This window comes from Sturnus vulgaris, chromosome 1 (assembly GCF_052056855.1).
Source record: "Sturnus vulgaris isolate bStuVul1 chromosome 1, bStuVul1.hap1, whole genome shotgun sequence".
NCBI lineage: Eukaryota > Metazoa > Chordata > Aves > Passeriformes > Sturnidae > Sturnus > Sturnus vulgaris.
In genome coordinates, this window is record NC_142243.1 from 55,620,142 (window position 1) to 55,641,361 (window position 21,220).

Sequence of the window (21,220 nt, forward strand, 5' to 3'; positions counted from 1 at the left end):
AGATATAATTGGAACTGTGCAGAACACAAATTAGATTTGAGAGATTTCTTTTGCATCTCTGCTTTAAGTCATGGTGAGGTTGTTTCATTAGCAAGCAGACATAAAGAAAAAACTCCCCTTCTTGCTCAGTTGCTGGTGGGTTTTTAAAATTAAATAGCACAGCAATTCACAGTTTTGAAAGGACTAGAGCTGTGAGGAGATCTCACTTGTTCTGCACAACCACATGGCAAGTATATTTGAAAGCGATGACTAAACATCTAAAAACACCTCTGCTCCCAAAAGTCCTTTAACTGCCCATGGTTGGCTGCTGAGAGGCTCTTCTGAGGAAGCAGAACAAGTACTTTGTGCTGTGGACTTGCCTTGTTATCGTTGTCCCTAGACAACGATCTGCTTTTAGGCATGACAAAACCAGGCCATGACATGAGGCACACTTTTGATCTGACCTATAATGGGCTGCATCCCTCAAAGGCTGAAGGCAGCTCCTGAGATTCCACTAGCAAACCAGAGGGTTGTCAGAGATGAGAACTCCTCTCCCCTCAAACCTACAGGCAGACCTTCTTTCTCTTGCTGAATTTCAGGGAAGGGCTCACATGGTGCCCTGAGGGCTGAAGAGTTGCCTGCAATTAGGAGCCAGCTAAGGAAACCCCAAAAGCTTGCACAGAGAGGCAGCGGGCCATTGCATCATGAGTACAATAGTGTGGTTTTCTGTTCCGTGGGAAGCACTGGCATGTCTTCAGTACTCACAGCTGGACTGCACACAGAGGGAGAACTGGCAGGAGAAGTAGGAGTAGCAGCCCACTGTGTGCCAGGGAGCTGTTGCCAGTCTGCATGGGACCAGGGCAGGAGAATGGTTGCAGGAAGAATAGGCTCTGGGATGTCTGTTCCCCTAATGAGTAGCTCATTGCTCAATGACCACATGTCCATAGCTCTTGTTCTGAAGGGGCCTAAGCTTGCTTTGGTCTTTCCCCCATTAAATAAACAATATTTGCATGTGCATTGGTCTGAATTCTTTCTATTGATGTTATGAAACCTTCTTTAAAAAATCTTCAGCCAGTCAGTAGTGCTACCAAGCACTTTTATTTCCAAAAGGAACTGGGTCCAAATTATTCAGAAGGAAAGATTCACCTGTTCCTTCCATGGAGTCACTGTACACAGAAATCTGAAGAGCCCTCTGCACTTTATCTCAGGCTCTTATACACAGTCTGTAAGGGTTTTTGTTTGTTTGTTTGTTTGTTTGTTTTGTTTTTTGTTTGTTTGTTTGGGGTTTTGTTGTTGTTGTTGAATGAAGATGTCAAGTATTCCAAAGGAACCACACATGCACACACACACACAAAAAAAGCAGTCCTCATCTGGCAAGGCTCTTTTAATGTTGTACTTTTACCAAACCACAGTACATACTTCAAATAAGGCCTAACAGATTATACTCTTTATAAATTTACAAACAGTTTATTCTCCTTAAAGAGATCATATTACTTTTATCAGTCTTGTGTATTTCAATGAATTATATGTTTATTCAAGCATAACATAGCAAATGTAGCCATAAATCTTGTAGACTAAGTGTCTATAACAGAGGAATCTCAGATACACTATACTTTCAGATTAGGATGTTTTTTAATATACATATTTTTGTTTAATTAGGGTAACTGTCATCTCCTGGTTAATCATCCCATGGGAAAATTGTGCTTAAGAAAGAAACCTGTGGACTAGAGTAACTGCAAACAGAGAAGGTCTTGGTTCACCTGACAGGAAATTGAGCCAGCTTTGTCGGCACGTGATGCTGGGATTGGCTTTCCATCTGGTTTGGAGGGAAGGGGTGAGAGGCTGCTTTTGCTTTCCTACTAGCTAATGGCCCTGGTCTTTTTCTGGGTACAGACTGCTCCACAGCAGCAGGAACTAGATCAGTAAGAAAGGACAATTGCATTTCCATCCCTAACCAACAGCCCAGGTTATTGAGAGCTGGCTGGCTGGTAAAGATAAATTACTCAGATGTGGCATACAAAGAGTACTTTAAAAAATACAAAACGAAAAGGGAGTCAAAGAAGAAAGGAAGTAAAACAACCTGCCTCTGTAGCAACTTTCACAATCTTTTGCTACTGCTACGTATATGAATCTAATTCTGAACCATCATTCATGTCCTAGTCTGTGATGATCCCTTTTTCTCCTCACAAGGCTATACCCAAAACAGCACCTAGCTGTTGCTACTTTGCTATCTTGTCAAGCAAAGTAGCAGAAGAGGAGCACCTCACTATGCTGTAAAACCCCCAATAGCTATGCTAAATGCTAAAGAAACTGTGTTTTGAGGACCTCACACTGTGCAACATCACAGACTGTACAAGGCAGGTGTTTCTGAAGTGTTATATGGCAGTGATAACTTCAAACCATCTCTCAAAGACTGAGAAATAAGTTTCTGCTTGAGCCCAATATGTCCCTGCCAGAGAACCAGTGAAGAAAGAAAAAAGTCCGACACTGAGACAAAACCCAAATCCAAACCATGCAAATTATAGTTGAATAATAAAAACCAAAATCCAAGCCCGTACCCGAAGCGTCCCTTGCAACAGAGACAGCTGATTGCTTTCTAAACTGCAGAACCAGCCATTTCTGTAGCTCCTAAATAACAAGTTTGGCAATAGTTACCATGCACAAAGTAAAGGCCACTTATAAAACATCTCCATAAAAATATCTATTCATCTCTATATCTCTATTTATATACGTCAGTAAGAAGCATCAGACTGAGCACAGCCCAAGCACTTCATGATGGGGGGAAATCTATTTAATCTCCATGAAATTAAGCACTCTTAGGATTGGCATCCACACGTAGGATTAAGTCAGTACAGGTAATTTCCATCAGGCTTCTCTTAACCAGCACTAGTCAAACGGGGAATGTTGGAGAGCTGAAGCCTTTCAGGAATATTGTGCCAAATCATGCTGTTGTGTCAGAGGAACTCCCTGGACTCAGGTTGCTCAACGTGTGAGTCAGCTCATTAGGACTGAAGATAATTTATGTGATACCTGCTCAGCCAGCCCACTGATAGATCATTATCCACTGAAGAGCAGAGAAAAGTTCCCCATTGCTTGTGTATGACTGAGACTGATCATGCAAAGTAGATGTGTGGAAAGTCAGTTCTCCATGTTTCAGAGTTAATAACAACCAAGTGATGCCTTAGCCTTCTTTATTCAAGTGACTCTGATCTCTTCTCTTAAGCAGTTGGAGCTTCAAAAGATCAGATACAATGCAGGAATTACAATAGGGTGAATGTAGTATCTCAGATATTCCACATACAGAAGCATTTTTTTCCCCTCCGAGATGCTGATCCAATGAAAAAAAAATTATTTAATAATTAGTGTTGAGAGTTTTCTTGGATGTGTTCATGACTGAAACTTGTAGGAGTGCTGACTTGTTGGACCTGTTGAGCTGGACCTTTAACACTCCAAGAGACTAAAATCCCTAGAGGCTTTTATAATACAATTTTTTGTGTCCTACTTTGGAGATTACCAGCAGCCTTGTATAGCTGCTACAAAAGCACAAGGGAAGGGCATGGCTGAGAGCTTAATCTGGCATCTTGTGGCCCTAAGAAAAATAGATGCTGTCTTTTGCTAGGTATTAATTTTCTTATTGATATCTCTTGGGAAAATTGGAACCAAGTAATAGAAAGTAACCACGCTGAATGGAATGAAGTGCAGCTGCCTGATTTTCAGCCTCTCTTTGCCAGGCAACGCTGTGATTTTGGAACAAATACAAGCAAGTTATAAAATAACGCCGCAGATGGCAGAAACCAAACTTGCACTTTCTGTCACTGAGTACTATGAACAGAAAAAATCCTACGGCAAATATAAAAGATGTCAAGAATGGAGTGGCACATAACATTTCCACTACAATGGTTACATTTTAGGAAGGTGGAAGGCTTCACCTTGGTCAAAGTAGGAAGCACTGCTGGGAAGGAATTTAAAGGCAACGGTGAAAGGTAGTAAATTTGTCAGTGAGAGGGAACACTTCTAAAGTAGAGAAAGAGATGTGAAAAAATCAAGAACTGTCAGAAGTTTTCTTTCCTTGGAGCAATGGGTAGAGGGATTTGGAAAAAAGGAAACATTAGATGTCTACAGAGGTCTTACTTCTTACTGTTACCAGGAACCATGTAATGAAAGGGACTCTACACTGCATTTCAGAGTGCGCAGCAAAAGCAAGTTCTCTTTATTACCTTGCCCTGTTGTAGTAGTTTGTGCTTCAGGGATAAAGGTCTCATTAGTGCAAGACACCCAAGAGAACTCTGCAGACAGAGTTAATTTTACAACAGAAATAACTTACAACTAGCTGCTGATACTGTGTCCAGTGTTTTATGATGGCAAACTGTAGATCTACTTTTAAACATTTACCCAAAGGAGTTTTTCAAGACAACGCAGTGCAAGTCTATTTGTTCAACTTATGAATGATTTATTGACTGTGGCAAGGTCAGACTCCTTCTGTGACACAGGCACTGTAAGCAAGAGAATGTGCACTTTAGAGAACAAACATTAGCATATAGGGAATGCTACCTGTCTTTATTCAGTCAAGTTTATCTTCCATACTTCCACATGGGTTTAGAAAAATAATACACAGGCTTGGCTAGTTGCTCCATTGCTAACCAAAGACATTATGAAATGAAGGAGAGCTGTTAAGCTGGGAAGGCTCCAGATGAAGCCTGCTTCCACATGATACGAGTCATCTAAATTCACTGTTTTCTGGCTGATTCAAGAGTTTGTTGCCTTCCTCCAGTGACTCTATCTGTCTTAAAGAGCCTGTTGATAGCCTACCACCCTGGAAATTGAGTCAGTAGGGAAAAAAACATTATGACTGGACAGGATGCTAGATTATCTCATCTAGGTTCTCTTTCCCACTAAATGTTGGACCAGAAGGTCTTTTGTGGTCTGTTTCAATCTGTGGTGTTCAGTAAGATAGGGGAAAAGTGACAAAAGACAGGGGCAAGCAGCAATACATCTGAGAATCGTCTTCTAAGCAGGTAGAAGAGCTTGGGTCTTGTGACTCTGTACTCTCAGCAGCAGCCCAGAGAAGCTTGTTTAAATTTCACATCTCCAGCTGTACTCTTGCAACAGCCTATTTCATAGCATATGAAAGACAGGAGCTCAAATATTTTGGCCAAAAAGGCAACGAACACTTGGCAATATATAACTGGTCACAGCACTGTACCTACCCCAACCTGACTGGAAGACAAGAAACTCTTTCTGGTACAGTTTATTTTTCTGCATGCTAAACCTTCCCACAAATGGTTTCTGCTCTAGTGTCATTCCAGTTATTTACATATCTCACCCATCAGAAAATGTTATCTACCTGCCTTTTCAACAAATTAGGATTTCTTAGAGCAGCTCTGTTCTAGAATTCAGAATGCTAGTTGTTGAATATTATCAGTATAAATACCTCTGAATTGTAACAATTAATATGGTGATACTACATCTCTGACCCTTGGAGAGAGCAGAATTAATGCTATGGAATCTGAGGAAATAACAATTTGCTCTTCCTTAATATGCTATTGCATACCAAGCAAGAACATTAACCTATGGTAAAACTAAAGGTACACACTTTTATGTTTGTTATTTAATCCAGATGCTTTTCCTTAAGGAAACGACAGCAGTGAGAGTACAAATAGACATTACTGGAAGCTGCTGAATCACAGAAGCAGGATGTACTAAATTTGTTATTTGCTTATACGTGTATTTCCAGAGTATATCTTACCCCTTTTTCACTGAAGTGGTTCTAGTTGTGCTTAAATAATTGCTCAACTTTTCTCACATTATATTTTGAAAAGAGAAGATTAGTGAAAAGAAATACTTCTCTGAAAGGACATGTTGATACCAAACATTTTTTTTTCCAGTAAGTGACTTTTAAAAAAGACTTCTTGTGTAAAAAAGCCACGAATTGGCCCCCTTTCTTCTTGATTCTTAGGCTGTTGGCATAATAAGGGTTTTGAGCATAGTGCCTCATGAAAAATTTGCTTATATGTGAAAGTCAGTTAAAAGAACTACATTACAGATTGTTAAATAAATGCTTTTCCATTACCACGTCCAAGTCTTGTCTCATTTGAGGCATCATATGTGCCTGCTACTGTAGTGCACAGCCTGAGTTTTCAAGTATCAGTTGGGCTTTACACTTGAAGCTTCACTCCCATCTCTTTGTCCTAGAGCTTTTCTATATAAATGAGAAATATTCTTGCATAAAGTGTGGCTCTCCTTCTAAGGGTTGCAACAGTCAGCACAAAACAATGGTCAGAACATGGTCTGACCACGTTCTGAACACAGTATCCCACCAGGACTTTGCCACTGTTATATTCCACAAAGGAAGTCTCTTTAAGGTCTTGGATGGATCCAGGGATTTGGTGGGTGGTTAATGCAATGCACGCTGTAGACAGAGCAACAGTAGCTTTGACTCAGGTGGTTGTTGGCACTGATGCTTTTTTGCCTAGGTTTCACACTCTCCTGTTCAAGTGCATTTAACACAGTTCCTTTATAAAATGCTTCATGTCATAAAAATGTTTTAAATAAAGCCTGATAAAGCAGTTTATTAAAAGGAGCAGACACAAGTCTATTGAGCTGGGCATACTTTTTTCTTGATGGTGTCAATAAAAGGCTCTCATTCATGAATGAAACGACAGAATTATGACAGGAAAGGAAGGCAAACAACCTGCACTCAGTCATTTGTAGTATGTAACCCCTGTGAAGCTGGCAATGCCACAGAATCTGCAGTAACAAATGTGAGCAGAACTGAAAGCAGACTGCTTGCTGATCAAATGGGTCAAAAAGGGGAAAAGCAGAAAGGCAGTAATTAATTTTCTATCCAAACCGTGCTCTCAGACCCTCTGCACACCTCAAAAAGTACGGATGTACAATTTGTAACAGCTAATGCTGATGCAGAAGAATATACTTGCACTTCAAAAAGTCTTCCCTGGTTTTAGCACCCTCTCTTCTTATGTTTAACTGCATCCTGAAGTGTCTTTTTTCATGTACAGGGCATCTTTTCTTAAGAGGCCTTTCTAACTTCTGTCCTTTCCAAATTGATTTCCGGGTACTAGAGATGTTAAAAATACAGGTAATGATAAGAGCATACAAAGCACGAGGAAACAGTTATGGTGATTAAAACTATTTCAAATGTCTTTTTTTTTTCTTTCTTCCTCCTCTTTATTTACCAATCTGGTTTCTAATAGAACTTTAGTTAAATGGAAAGACATTCACAGAAGATATTCATGCATTCAAACACACTGGCCTTCATTCATTCTAATTTGCTGTTGCTGTTAGAAGGCAAGTTTAATTTCTCTAGGATGGATAATGACATCTGATTTTCTGTTTTTCAAGAATGACACACTTTCAGGATCATCATGCTTGATGGAATGTAAAATCATTCCTGGGAGAAACCATATTGAAAGCTATTGCTTGTTGAACTTAGCTTCACATTTCAACAGTCGCCCTGGCAATTAGATGCATCTGCCATTAAACGACATTTTTAAAAATTAAAATTAATTCTTATCAGTACAATAAACTTGTACATATACACCATTGCTTTGGCAGTCCTACTAAAATATTTGTGATGACCATCTTCTCACATACATCATGTTGCCTAAAGCATGACCCTAAAATGTTGCTGTACCTTTGAAGGGGTAACTGCTAGAAGAGATATAAAAGGTACAGGTAAAGTTTAAGACACAAAAATTACTAAGCATAAATGCTCCAGTATAAGTTAAAGACACATATTCCTATTTCATACATCTGAATTTTCTATCAGTAGATATGGAATAAGCAGTGTATGAAAGACCTGATTCAAAACCACCAGATTGGATTGTGGATTTTCCTTGAGGCTGGGTTGACATCAGAACGTTTTCCACTGTTTTGGCTCTTTGGAGTGCCATGTGTCATTACCTGCTGGTCTGCAAGTCTTGTGAATGACAATCAAAAATATTATTTACATTATTTCACTAACACTGAGAGCCCTGATCTCCAGTCCAGTCTTGCTCTCCCCACTGTTAGTGGCAGTTTTGCCATAGTCTCCTGTGGTGTCAGGAATGATCCTTTAGAAACACAACTGGGACACTTTGGTTCCCAAACCAGTACAAAAAGCTACATTTTTTTTGCACAGTTCAAATAGGTGAAACAGCTAAAAAACAGGTGATAAAAGACTGATTATTTTAATATTCTTTGGGGAAAGTACAAAGTTTTATAAAAGCAGGATCCACTCTCCCCTCAAACAGATTTTCCGACATACCTGTTAAACAACATGAATTTTTGGCACAAGTAAGAGTGGGTGAAATAAACTATGGATGTTGTTTCAGCCTTCAATGATAAGCTTGCAATGAAAGAAATTCTCAGAATAGATATAGTGCTAGCAAAATACATTTCTGAGTCTGCTTCTGCTTCACTGTCAGGATGCTGAATGACCAGTGCCTATAATTAAACATACAACATTCTCAGAAACGAAATACAAAGCAGACAGGCAGGAATTCACCCTAAGTCACCGAATCCCTACACAGCTGCTTGTCAATATCGTGTCTAAGGTCCAGTTTAAGGAGAAACAAGAATTCTAATATTTAAAGGTTTCTAGAGTTAAGAAAGTGACTGTATTTTAACACAGCACTTATGTATTTCACAGAAAAAGGTCCATGGAGTCCAGTCAACGGAGAGGTGCAGATGCCCTGACTTGATTTTAGAAATTTAAACTTTTTCAAACTTAAGACACTAACTTATAACTATTGCTTATGCGATGGTCAAAGGTTATTTTCCAGCATTGTGGGAGATTAGCTGGTAATTTTTAAGAAAATCAGTGAGTAGATATCACAGGCCTCACTACCATAACCAGAGACAACTGTCTCTTGCTTTGCCAAGTCAGACATGGTTAGATATGGAGACCAAGCCACCTTTTCTTTCTAATGCCATGCTGAGGCATTTCGCAATTTGCACTATGTTAAATCTGCCTCTCCCACATAAAGTAGCAGAGGATGCTAGTCTCTCACGATACATAAGTCTGATCTCCTGACAGACTTCCTTAAATTCATATTAGGAGCTTTTTTCCTGCAAATAAAATGCTAATCTATGCAGATAATGCTCAATTCACTTCTCCTGGCAACTTGAAGTTGCAGGCAAGGATATTTTTCAGAGTGGACTAAAATACCATTAAAAAAAAGAAAGATAAAATCATAGAGAAAAGATAATGCCTTTTCAATCCTACAGAGACATGTGTGATTACTATGTAGTTTGCTGAGTGGTGGTACAGGGTAGATCCATCCCTAGCTGATATTCCCCAAGGAGAAAATACTTATTTTACACCCATCATTAAACCCAGGACTCATCTGTTTGCTTACAGACAAGAGAGGGAGAGGTTAATACTGGAGGCAAGGCAAAAGTCTGCAGAGCACAAGAGTGACAGAGGTAATTTTTATGCCCACCTGAACCTCTCTGCCACGTATGTTACCTGAGAAACAGTAATTGCTTTTAAAACTGGCAACTTTTATATGCTAATTCCAAATCCATGAATAGAAGAAATTAATGGGCTTGATTTGCTCTGATATCTATGTTCAATGACAATGTTTCTCCAGAACAGGACTTTAGGCTACCATCCTTAAAACCCAAACTATCTGCCTTTCTGACAAATTGTACTTATCGATGTCTTGTCTGGTAAGACTCCAATATTTTTTTTCCCCTACATGATTTTTTCCCCATTTTGAAAGTGTCGATAAGAATAATGAAAGTTGCAACCAAAGAAATAAGGAATGAAAAACCACCAGCACTGCTCAATGTAGTAGATTGCATATTTGGGTGAAAAAGACATGTTTCTTGTGCAGAAAAATGAATTAAATCTGAGCATATTAAACCCAGAAATATTAAAGACAAAGCAAATATAGGACTATCTCAAGAATAAATACTTTAAAAGGGAAACTCCTGGTATCGTTTCTGTTCTTTTAGCACATGGCAAGGCCCTGCAGTATATTCATTCCTTCATTCTGTTCCACTGCAAAACCTGTCCATTAAGGCCTTAAATTCCTATCAATTCAAACCATAGGAAAACCATGCTTCTCCACAGAGGGCAAGCTAAAGCTTTGTTATTGCCACTAAAGGATATTAAGTCTTCAGGCTGCCCCTTTGTCTTTCCTTCTAAGCCGCCTGCCTGCTGTTCAGGTGACACCTATGACACTCCTGATTTGAGAGGAAAAATGGGATGCAATGCTGTACTTGGCACTGGCCTTGCCATTCTTAAAAACTCCTTACAAAGACAGTAAAATAGTCGGGGTAAATCTTTTTATTAAAAACTTGTGGAGACCCTAAAGGGTAGTTCCTAGTTAGGGAACATGAGAGGCCTCTCTCAGCTGCCCTCTTGGTAATAAATCCTGTTCTTTCAGGCCAAAGCAAGCCCTGTTCTGTTCCTTAGGACAGCTCCCTGCCCTTTCCCTGTCCGTCAGCCTTTTGGTCACTCCCACCCTGTTTCCCTGTTAGCCCCTATGCCCTAACCCCATCCTTGTGACACCCCCATGTCCCCTGGTAATTGGTCTCTGATACTTCTTTCCCTGCCCTGCTCATCCCATGTACTTAACCCAAAGCCCTAAATCAGGCCTTGCCTTTATCTCAGAACGCTTGACTAGTTTACGTGCGTGGCTGAAATAAACATCTCTGTAAAACCCCTGCAAAGGCCCTTCCTGCTTCTTTACCTGTACCACCTCAACAACCACCCCAACCTCAACAAAAACTAACTCTCCCCCGTGTGCTTCTCACATGCTCTGGAGGCAGTTTTCAAGCCTCCTTTGCCTCACCTTCCTGATTGTGCAAACACTGCTAACGGAGGCTTTCCTTCCAAAAGGACTGAAAAAAGGGATTTAAGGAATTAATTGCTACTCTCAAGCTGAAAAAAAAGAAGAAAGTGAAGTCAGTGGGTTCAAATGCTGTACTAAAGCTGTACTAATATTTCTATGACAGCCTATTAAGAAGAAACAGAAGCAAACAAAGTCTGGCTCTAATTCCCTACTACAGTAGGGAATGTACAGTATATGCCAATGTAACATAGGCAGAGCTGAGTTTAACATGCCACATGCATCAGGTAGTGTCCTGGTACCATAGGCAAAAATACAGGAACAGGCTAGGTCTACAGATTCACACAGGATCATCCTTCCTCAGAGATGAACAAAAAAAATACAAAAAGCCTTTAAAGCCTTCTGTGCTTTATGATAATCCTCTTTAGTAATAGTAGTAGTAGTTGTAATAACAGTATTTTTACATTGTTGATGAGAATTGCACACAATCAGTGAAATCAAGAAGATGGGTCCTGCCAGGGCTGATGAGATGTTGAGAAACTGGTGAATAAGACTGCATTAGAGTAAGATTGCACCCTCTATCCCATCCCCACCCTGAACCCCTGGCTCAATGTCACCAATATATACGGTGATGTGGTTAAGGTGCAGGGCTGAGGGCAGCCTGCAGGGAAGTGGCCAGCCAGGAAGGAATACAATGCCAGGAAGAAAGGGCTGACACTTGTTCTCAGGACAGAACCACCCACATTTTAAACAGCTTTTAAAAATATAAAAAACCAGCCCTGTTTCTTGTCACAGGTATCCAGAACATCTCTAAACACAAACAGAAATAGACAGGTATTACTGAAAATTGTAACCAATGCCGAAGCTGCAAAACTGCTCTTTGTTGTAGTTGTTGGGATACAGAAGGGGCAATTTGCTGTAAATAAATATTAAAAAGTATTTTTTCTCAAATGCTTGAGATATTCTTTTTTTTGTTCTCCAGTCTCAGTGGTATTTTCCTGTCACTTGCTCCTCCCGTTGTGCTGATCTTTTCATCCTATGTGTGCTCAAGTGTCCAACACAGAGTGTTCTCTCTCCACTGCAAGAGTCATCCCCGTCCCACCCTGGCCCAGCTCATATCCCACCCCAGGCCCCATCCCCATGGGCTCAGATAAGCCATTCCTTCTTGCTCTCATCTATGGTCTCCGTGAAGTTGGGGTCATTGTTCATGATGGCGGCATCAGCGCTCTCGGCTGACTCTGCCCCTTTGGCCTCGTTGGTGTGGTAGGTTCCCTTGTGGCGGAACATGTAGCGGATCAGGAACACCAAGGTGCAGAGGATGGTGAAGATCACCACTGCTATGACACCTGCACACAGGAGGAAAGAAAAGATGCCCCTGGTGAGACCAGCTGCAGACTTTAACACAAAGAAAGGATCCCAAAACTCCTCTGAGCTGAGTTGAAGCTACTCAGGCAAGCGGCATCATCATAGTTGCTTGGTTTCCACTACTCTAGTATTTATATATAGCTGTCACTATATACAAAATGCAGCTCCATGAAGTCTGCGGGTGACTCTCAACCTGTAGGTAAAAACTTCAACATTAATACCTATTTACAGACCTAAGCTTTGCTGACCATGAGGCAGAGGGTGCTGAGCACTCCCAGAACAGTGGGGTGTATTGGTGATATGTGGGCAGCCCTTTGAAGGTGGAATCTCTGATGTTCACTTTTTAGTTAGTGGCTATAGAGACCTTTCATGGCTCCTCTACATGTCCTTGAAAATTGGCTTGGTTCACTGCTGGCTCACACCACCCACTAAGCACTGGCTCTGCATAATTGCAGATGTTCCTGCTTTATCATCAGTTCTAGCCTTAATTGCTCTCCCTGCAGTGGTCCATTTTGGGTTCAACCCTGTTATAGAGAAGTCTCGTGAATGTTATCCTCTTAGGCGTAAGTATCTATGTGATAAAACAACACTATTCCTGTTTGAGCCCTTCTCTACCGGCCAATGAATCTTCCAGGATGAAGATGTTATAAATTTTTCAGGTTAAAAAAATATTTTTATCAGCCAGAGTTATGTTATGCCACTTTACCTTAACTGGTGCACTGGGCAGGTGAACTGAGGCTGTTTAAGTGTGGCCTGAATTTTTCTGAGGAATGCAATGCTATCCTTCCAGTATTGTAAAGTTTCAAAGCATAAGGAAAAGTTAAAAGTAATAATCAAAATATAAATTAGAAAGGAAAAATTACACAGTAAATCAAGACTAAAGCAACAAACCTAAACCTGGATATGGAAACATACAGCCTTATTACCAACTGCAGTTCTTCTCAATCAGAGACATATAGTGCAAGGTATCTTGGAAAAGTAGACAAATTTCTTACCTCCAATAATAGCTGAGTTTCTGTTAACTCCATCTCCTATAGCTTGACCATTGTATGGAAAATCAGCACTTGCTGTAAATAGAGCATTAAAGATTCATGTTGTAAAAGCAGTGAAACTTCTGTAGAAGTTCAGAAATACATCCAAAATCCTCAGATACAACTTAAAAGAAAAAAACAACTGTGGTCACTAGATATTTATCTATAGAGGAATAAAACCAAAAATATCTGACAATATTATCTAATCCCCCAGAACTACTTGCTTCCTCCTCGTAACAAAAATAAAATTAAAATAAAGGAGATAGCCTTAGTAAGCATTGCTGTTGGTACAGAAGGACATTTTGTCCTTTACTAACATAAAGTCAGTAAGTTTTGAGTGGTAAAATAAGACAAAACTAAACAAATCCCTCTCCTTTAAAAAGTGTGTGATCATACTTATTATTACAGAGATTTTTGCCTGTCACTGCTACCCATTAAAGGCTTCAGAAGCTTCCAGGATTTTGTGACTACCATTGGGTACAAATTCAAGCTCCTTGAAAGAAAAACTTGAATCCCTTTTGCTGCTGCATAGTCCAAGGTAAGAGAGGAGCTGCAACTTCCATTGGTCAGAGCCATAGAGCAGCTACCCCACAGAGCAGATGTCAGAACTTTTGCCACTCTGGGAGAAAGCCCAGCATGTCACCTGAGCCACTGCTGGAGCTGCTCTGGAGCTGAGGAGCAAAACTGTGAGCTGGAGGAGCTGAGGCATGGCAGGCATGGGAGACTGTGGATGAGGAGAGCCTCCAGCACACAGTGAGGAGAGGAAACACAGGCAGATGTACTGGAGCATTCATTTGCCAGCGACCTGAAAAGGAGAGACTCCTTGCAGCAGAGTTGGATGAAATTGGATGAATTTGGATAGTAGTCTTGGTTTTAACCTCCAGAAAATATCACAGAGGCTTTTCAAAGGCAATCTCATCAGCATTTTCTTTATAGTCAGACATAGCAACTAGACACTGCAATGACTAGGGCAGCCCATGGAGCGGGTGAGTGGTTGCAAGCATTTCCTTCCTTGTCACTGGACCATGGCATTGATTTTGAAATAGAGAAAACGTTGTTAAAAGAGTGTTAACAGGAGAAAGTTAAAATAATCAAGGATATACTTCTTAGGGCACCATTTAAAACCCCATTTTTTTTTTCTTGCTTGATGGATTGAGTGATACTGTATGAAAATAATCAGTTGCCTTTACAGACCAGTGATCCATTCAGTATACCAAAAACTGGCTGAGGGAGTTCAACTGTCTTTCTGTTAGTATGGAGAAAAATCCATAATAAAGTTCCTTTTGTATTGTTATGCAGCAGCACAAAAGAATGAATGGTTTCAGCTTGCCACATGGCCTGAAAAGAGGTTTGGGGCTAGAGTAGCCCTGTGTATGCCTACTCAGAGAGAAAGTCAAACCAGCTGTGTGTTCAGCAGCTAGTTTTTGGCTGGCTGCCTGGAGGACAAACAGGAGAGAGCTTCTCAGAGCTCAGCAGAGGGGCCCTGTCCAGCAGTTTTTGCCAGCAGCACTTCTGCCTTTGACATTTGTTGGTGCTCTGGCTTCTGAAAACCTTCTTTTGCACTCCTCTGAAATGAATCAAGCTATAAATCTTAAAAGATAAATAAATACCTGGTCCGTATCAGTGGATTTTGCTCCAAAGAACTGTGCCCGGACCATTAATGAAGACATTTTGGCATAGGATCCATAAACATATCCTTGCAGTGCTAAAAGGGAAGGACTGGCAGTGGGAAATCCTACTTTTAAACCTGCCCTCCCTGCATCTCAGGGAAAATCCTAAAGCATTCTAACACTGTGGGGAAAGCTTCAGTTTGCCAAATCACAAGGAATTCCCCTCTGCCAGTCTAACCCAAAAGGAGGCCCCTTGTCATCCAAGCAGCACCACAGGCAGTTAACAAATGGCATTTGCCACTTGCTTGAGAGTTGGTCTCCTGTGTCCTCACATAAGAAATTTGAAAATCTACAATGGTCACAGTTCGTCCTTACCTGACAATTGAATATGATAATTTATCTTCCTTTAAAAGGTTATTTCAAGGGCAATGGCACCAATGAAGTGTGAAGAAAAAGGAAAGCTGCTGTTCCATGGCAGTATCATCCTTCTCAAGCTGCCCCATCAAACTGGTTATGCTACAAGGGATTCCTGGCAGATGGAAGACCAAAGCCTATGATGTTCAACAGGCACTGAAGCATACTGCAGGATAAGTAAGGACATGATGTAGGAACTCCATCCTTGACCTTGTCTGAGAGCTGCTGCTAGGACTGGACCCAATGCCTCCACCATAGCTGCTCTCCCTTGCATCCTGCTTTCTTACACTTAGGAGGAGCTGTCCATTGGTTCAACAAGCACTTGTGATTCACTCTGAGACTCTCAACTCTGACAAAAAGGACACAGGAACACGTGTCTGGGAGAAGGGGACACTATTTCAGCAAGAGCTCATCATCAGATTGGCAAAATTGTGCCCTGCTGCAGCTGCTGAAGAACCAAGTGTGCTGCAGGGAAAAAAAGGAGCTTAAACTTTCAAGAATCTTTTTTTTTAAAACACTTGCAGTAGTATTGGCAGACATTATCACTGTAATTCATGAATTGCTGTTCTATTATTCTTGTGCCACCAAGAGACCTGCTTGTGTACTATGGGGTTTTTTTGACTGAAAAATTGTATCTAAAATGTCATCCAAATATCACTTTATAGAATATATTTTGCTGCAAAAATATCTATACTTTCTTTTACTTGAAATATTACTATAGAAAAAGGAAAAAGAAAACAACTAATTAATTTCCTTTTTTAATGGGATGTTCCCTTGAAATTCTTCAGTAGCTTCTCAAAAAATCAGAAATAACTACAGATCAGAGTTCTAAGAACCACAAAAGGGCAATTCCTGCCACAGCAATTAGGCAGACAAGAACATATGAGGGTACAGTCCTTGACCCTCCAAGATGAGCTTAACAGAGTATTGTTCCTAACAGGTACCAAGTGCAGGTATATCAGACAGGAGTTACATCATTCAAACACATGGGGATTTCTCTCTGACCTTACTACAGTCACATTCCTTGGCAATATTAAGCAACTTTACCAAAAAGACAACACGAGTTTTTCTCCCATTGATGCTGAAATTCAGGAACTAAAAGAGGAAAGAGCATGTTAGAGCATGCCGACAAAGGGACAGCAGTAATACTGATCCTCTGGTAAAAGCACAGAAGACTGTATCAAGTGTTGTTTCATAGGCTGTAAAGAGTAATTCCTAAAATGAATCTTCTCTAGGTTTCTTCAAGTACCTAGGGTCTCACGTGTGTGATTCAAAACATGAAGAATGGAGCAAAGAGCTTTTTAATCTATCCTGGAAAACAGAAAATCTGTTCTGAAAAGCTAAATATTGACCCAAGAAATGGCCTGCCAGCTGCCTGAAATCCTCTGCAGCTGTGGCACAGAGCCATCAGTTTGCTGTCACGGCACACCAAAGACCTTTTCCTAAAACCTGCAGCTAGCGCAGGGACAGATTGCCCTGTATCAGGAGATGCTAAGCCCCTCTGTGGCTTACAAGCATCACTTTGTCTGGTTCTCTTCCCGGATCCAAGCTGGCTGATGCGGTTCTTTTCACCCTGTCTTTTCACAACAGGTCATCAGTTTTGCTTCCAACACCACCATCCTGAAGCTAACTTACGTAAAGGGACACAGTACTCTTTGCTTTTTCTTTCTTTCATGGGCTGCTGTTTACAAGGCCGTAGTTTCCATAATCACAGAATAAATCTACAGACTGTACTTATGTTTTGCACTTTTCAAATTTCTTTTATTGGGCTTAGGGTAAATGGTGTTAAATAAACTTTGCAGCATCTAAAAGGGAGATTAAAGACTGACTGCAGTCAAATTCCATATTCTGGCCATCATTTTAATGAAATTTGCAGCTTTAGGTGACCACAAAAATGCAGCAGGAGACCTACCATCTATCAGCATGCCCAGCATGGTCATTGCCACAGCCAGATGCAAAAACAGCAGCTCTCAATTAATGGAGAGGGAAGATAGGACTGGATAAACAGAGCACAATTAGGATTAGATGTTAAATATGACAGATGTGCTTGGTTTAGCTGAGTGAATTAATTCTGCTTCATTATAACAGGCAAGATTTTGCATCTGCCACTTTCAGAGGGAAAATGTTTTACAATGGATCCCACATAAAAGCCTTTCGCAAATTCACAAAATTGAGGTTATAAAATGACCCTGGTAAAGTAGTCCAGAAGGTGAGTGTGGGCTGAGAAATGAGCAAAAGGCTGTTCAGTAAAGGTAAGTGGAAACCAAAACCAAAGGAGGGTGGGGATTTTCAGACAAAGAGCAGTATCAAGTACACAGTAAAAAGACAAGTTTTGTTTTTAGATACATTACTGGGAGTGTTATATATAAGTCAATTTTTTTAAATGAACTGTTTTACTGAGTGGGCAAGTCTTGGTTAAAATATACTGCACTACAAAGGAAGATGCCGTTAAGATTTGCTCCAAAAAAGGAAGTGTGAGATTTATCATACTTCTAAAACAATCAATGAAATGTGAAATGCTGGAAAGTGAATTTGTTCAGACTAGATCTAATGTGCTGCAAGACTTCTTTGGCCTTTCATCTTTACAGATGTCCACAATTTTAAGAAGTGTTCGTCCATTATTAAAACCAGCTGAGTTTTCACATAAATATGAACTGGAGAAGCAACCAGAACCACTGGATCTGGTGATCACAAGATATATACAACTCACATCAATCAAGGCATTGATTAGAAGTAGAACAGTAAGATAACAAAATAAAATAAAAGATATGAACTATAACTCCTTCTTCCTAATTGTGTTTTGCAGCCAAGCATCCAAGAATTGACTTTGCAATGAGAGCAAATGCTTACTTACATGTTAAGATTATGAGAAAGTGTTGGACACTGGATCCATTCACTAATCTGGCTCTCCATAGGACCACAGCACAGAGAAAAATAGAAGCAAGCTCTCTTGTGGCATTCTGTAAATTATGTCAGCTCTGCTGGCCAGGTGAGACTGCACTATGTGGTTTGGAATTACAGAGCTCTCCTTATTACAGACTCTAAGTACAGAATCTAATTGCTTCACTCTTGGTAGCAGAAATTAATGTGCAGTTGCAGCCACATTCCCCTTCCTGAAGGGACTGGATAACAAGTGAAACTCTAAACACATGCACAGAAGTGATGGAGCAGGAGTAAACAACACTATTACAATCTTTAGAGTGCCCTTCTGTGCTCATTCTGCTACCCATACCCATCCCACCCACTTCTCTCCTCCTGAGTCCGGCTCTGTGAAGAGCTCCCATGACACATAAACTGCAGTGATTCAGCAAAAGAAAAAAATATCTGAAGCAGTATTTAAAAAGTTGTCTCTTTTAATGCACATTTTTATGTGTCTTACTTTGTATTGAAAGTTCATCTCTTTTAATTTTTTAAATTAATACATCTATTTTTTTCCTACTTCTCTAAGCTGAAAACTCAGAAAAGAGGAAAACTACCCCTACTCCTGCTTTTCTAGGCAGTTGAGAGCAAATTCTGAGGGAGGACTGTTTAACTCTGTTAAGAGACTTTACTTGAAGTCCTACTGACATCAGGTTAAGTATAGAACCAAGAATTTGCCTGTAGCGATTTTTGATATTAAACACCTCCAAGTTTAAAAAAACCAACCTCACACTTACCCCCCACAAAATATTTAAAATATATTATTGACCATGTTGTTTGCAAAAAGTCAGGATTTTCTAGCATACTATGTGGGGTCAAACATTACTCCTTGAATTTTTAGTGATGCCTCAAGTGTAGTGTTAGAGGGTTATATGTACGTCCCTATTATAAGCCACTTTCCTGACTTTATGGAAATAGAAATCTTCATATTCACATATGAATAATTTTTTTTTGGCACAAGCTACAGGATATTGCAAAAAATACACCCACTTAGCAATTCTATAACTACCAGAACAGATGTGCAACTTAGAGGGAAAACTAGGGCTTTTAATTTTAAAAATGTCATCTTCCTTCTGTTGCCAATAATAATAATTATTTGGAACATGAAAATCTCCATGTTGGAACAAAATTCACTAATATATTCAATCTTTTACAACCATCTTGACTGGGGGGATAGAGAGGAAAAAACCCTAATGTAAATGATAAAAAATCCTCCAATGCATTAATAGTTAAGCTATTTGGACCAATTATAAGTTTTGTCAAGTATCTTCTGTTAGACCAAAAATATTTTGAAAGGTTATATTTTATTTTCCCTAAGAACTTTTAATTGAATCTCAAGCGGTTTTTATGTCAGCTTCTGGTGAGTTCTGCTGAGAGAGATGCCTGCACAGAGATAATGGAAAACACAAAACCTGTGGGTTTACATTTATAGTGTGAAGGCTGTCCAATCCTGTGTTTTTATTCCAAGACGAAATGAGTATAAATTAAAAAATTCTCTTCAATGATGGCTTAATAGAAACATTGTCTTGTTTCTATTCTGTCCCTTCTGCATTCAAATGTGTGGGACAGTGGGAAAGTAAGTGGGAATTATAGAAGAAAAGTGTTGTTGGATATGTTACTCTAAAAAAATGCATGCATTTTAGAATGAACAATGGAAACGCTCACAATGAACAATGGCAGTGATGGGAGAAAATGAAGTGAAAGCTCTATGGTCAATGAACTGGGGCAATAAGACTCTTAACACTAGACAGCAGACAACCCAATCAGTCAAGATAGCTGTTTGAGAATTGCTGTGTTACCCGCCCTTTAATTTCCTTCTGCAGGTGAGCTTTGCTGTCCATACTCTTAAGGAGAGGAAGTAATTGAGTTTTATCCATGGCTTACGCTGAGTTGTACAATATCAGGTTTTTTTGGTCTTGAAAGTCAATCTCCCTAGCAAAGGGACTGTAAAACTTGTACCTTATTAGGAGACCCATCCTTGCAGCTCAAACTCCCCCAGACAGTCGTGGATGAAATACAAAACAAGAAAATCATTCCTGCACTGTCTGTTGGGATGGGTTAGGTGATTCTTCCTTGCTTCCCCCTTTTTATGATCGTTTCACACAAAAGCAAGTAATTGCACAAAGTAGTTGTAAGGCAAGACACTTTGTAATACTAACACCTGGTACTTGGTGCAGAATTTTATTAATTTAAAAAGGAGAACAAACATTTAGCATCACTTTTTGATTTTGTTTATCTGCAGTTGAACTTCAGCAAGTTGGATCTCAGAATTAGTTTTTTGAACATTTACTCTGCCAGATTTCAAATTGATTTGCAGCACATTAGAGCACCCTCATCCATCAAAGACCAAAACTCATCTATCTTTTTATTCCTGGTAGTAACACCTGTTTGACACTGAGTCTCACTACCAGACAAGAGTCATGCTGGCCTAAGCTATCACTTTTATAAAAATTTTATGAGCAATGCTTACATTTCATCTGTTAAGGAGGATACACAAATACTTCCTTTTATAATTCATGTAGAGGATGAAGCGCTTTGGTGCTCTCAAAGGAACAGTGGAGTTAATGCTGGTCAAAGCCTGGCTATATATAGCTAATCACTGACAATGGACCCAAAGGGAATATGTGAAAGGAATACCCCTCCCCTCCCTCCCTCCCCCTTCCAAAAAAAAGAGGAAAATCTCCCCCAATGACCAAGAATACCAAACAAACCTGTAAACTTATGACAGCTACAAAAAAAGGAGAAAAGAGAGAGAAAGGCTTGGATTGGGAATAAGAAATTGGTCAGATTGGAGAGTTTAAACCTAAAAAACCCCTTTAATAGCTGTAATGACCTGACTGTAATCTAGAATAACCTCTTACACAGGAAGTAAGTGCATTTCTGCCTGAGGAAGGGAAAAAGAAAGCAGTCACATGAAATGCTCAGATATCTAAATGCTTCCTTCTCTACTCCATTTCTCTCCTAATTTATGTCATTTCTATGTTCCTGGTTAAGATTAGTACTTGTGCAAAAAAAAGTCTTTCTAGAGGATGGAAAGGACTCTCTTTTTAGTATTAGCACCTTCTCTTGACATTAGGTAGCAGCATTAATATTCAAATCACTGCTT

General features: G+C 39.9%; 1 protein-coding gene across 2 annotated transcripts in view; it reads right to left on the minus strand.

Annotated features, from left to right (window-relative positions):
• Positions 1–1,345: 1,345 nt before the first annotated feature.
• CNTNAP2 (contactin associated protein 2) overlaps positions 1,346–21,220 on the minus strand; it is a 1,082,030-nt gene continuing 1,062,155 nt past the window's right edge. For both annotated transcript variants that reach the window (XM_088167403.1, XM_088167401.1), the window contains exons 24-25: positions 13,136–13,207; positions 1,346–12,121 (exon numbers count right to left, since the gene is read on the minus strand). In XM_088167403.1, coding sequence (XP_088023529.1) covers positions 11,922–12,121; positions 13,136–13,207 — 272 coding nt within the window. In that variant the 3' untranslated portion in view covers positions 1,346–11,921. The remainder of the gene's footprint in view (positions 12,122–13,135; positions 13,208–21,220) is intronic.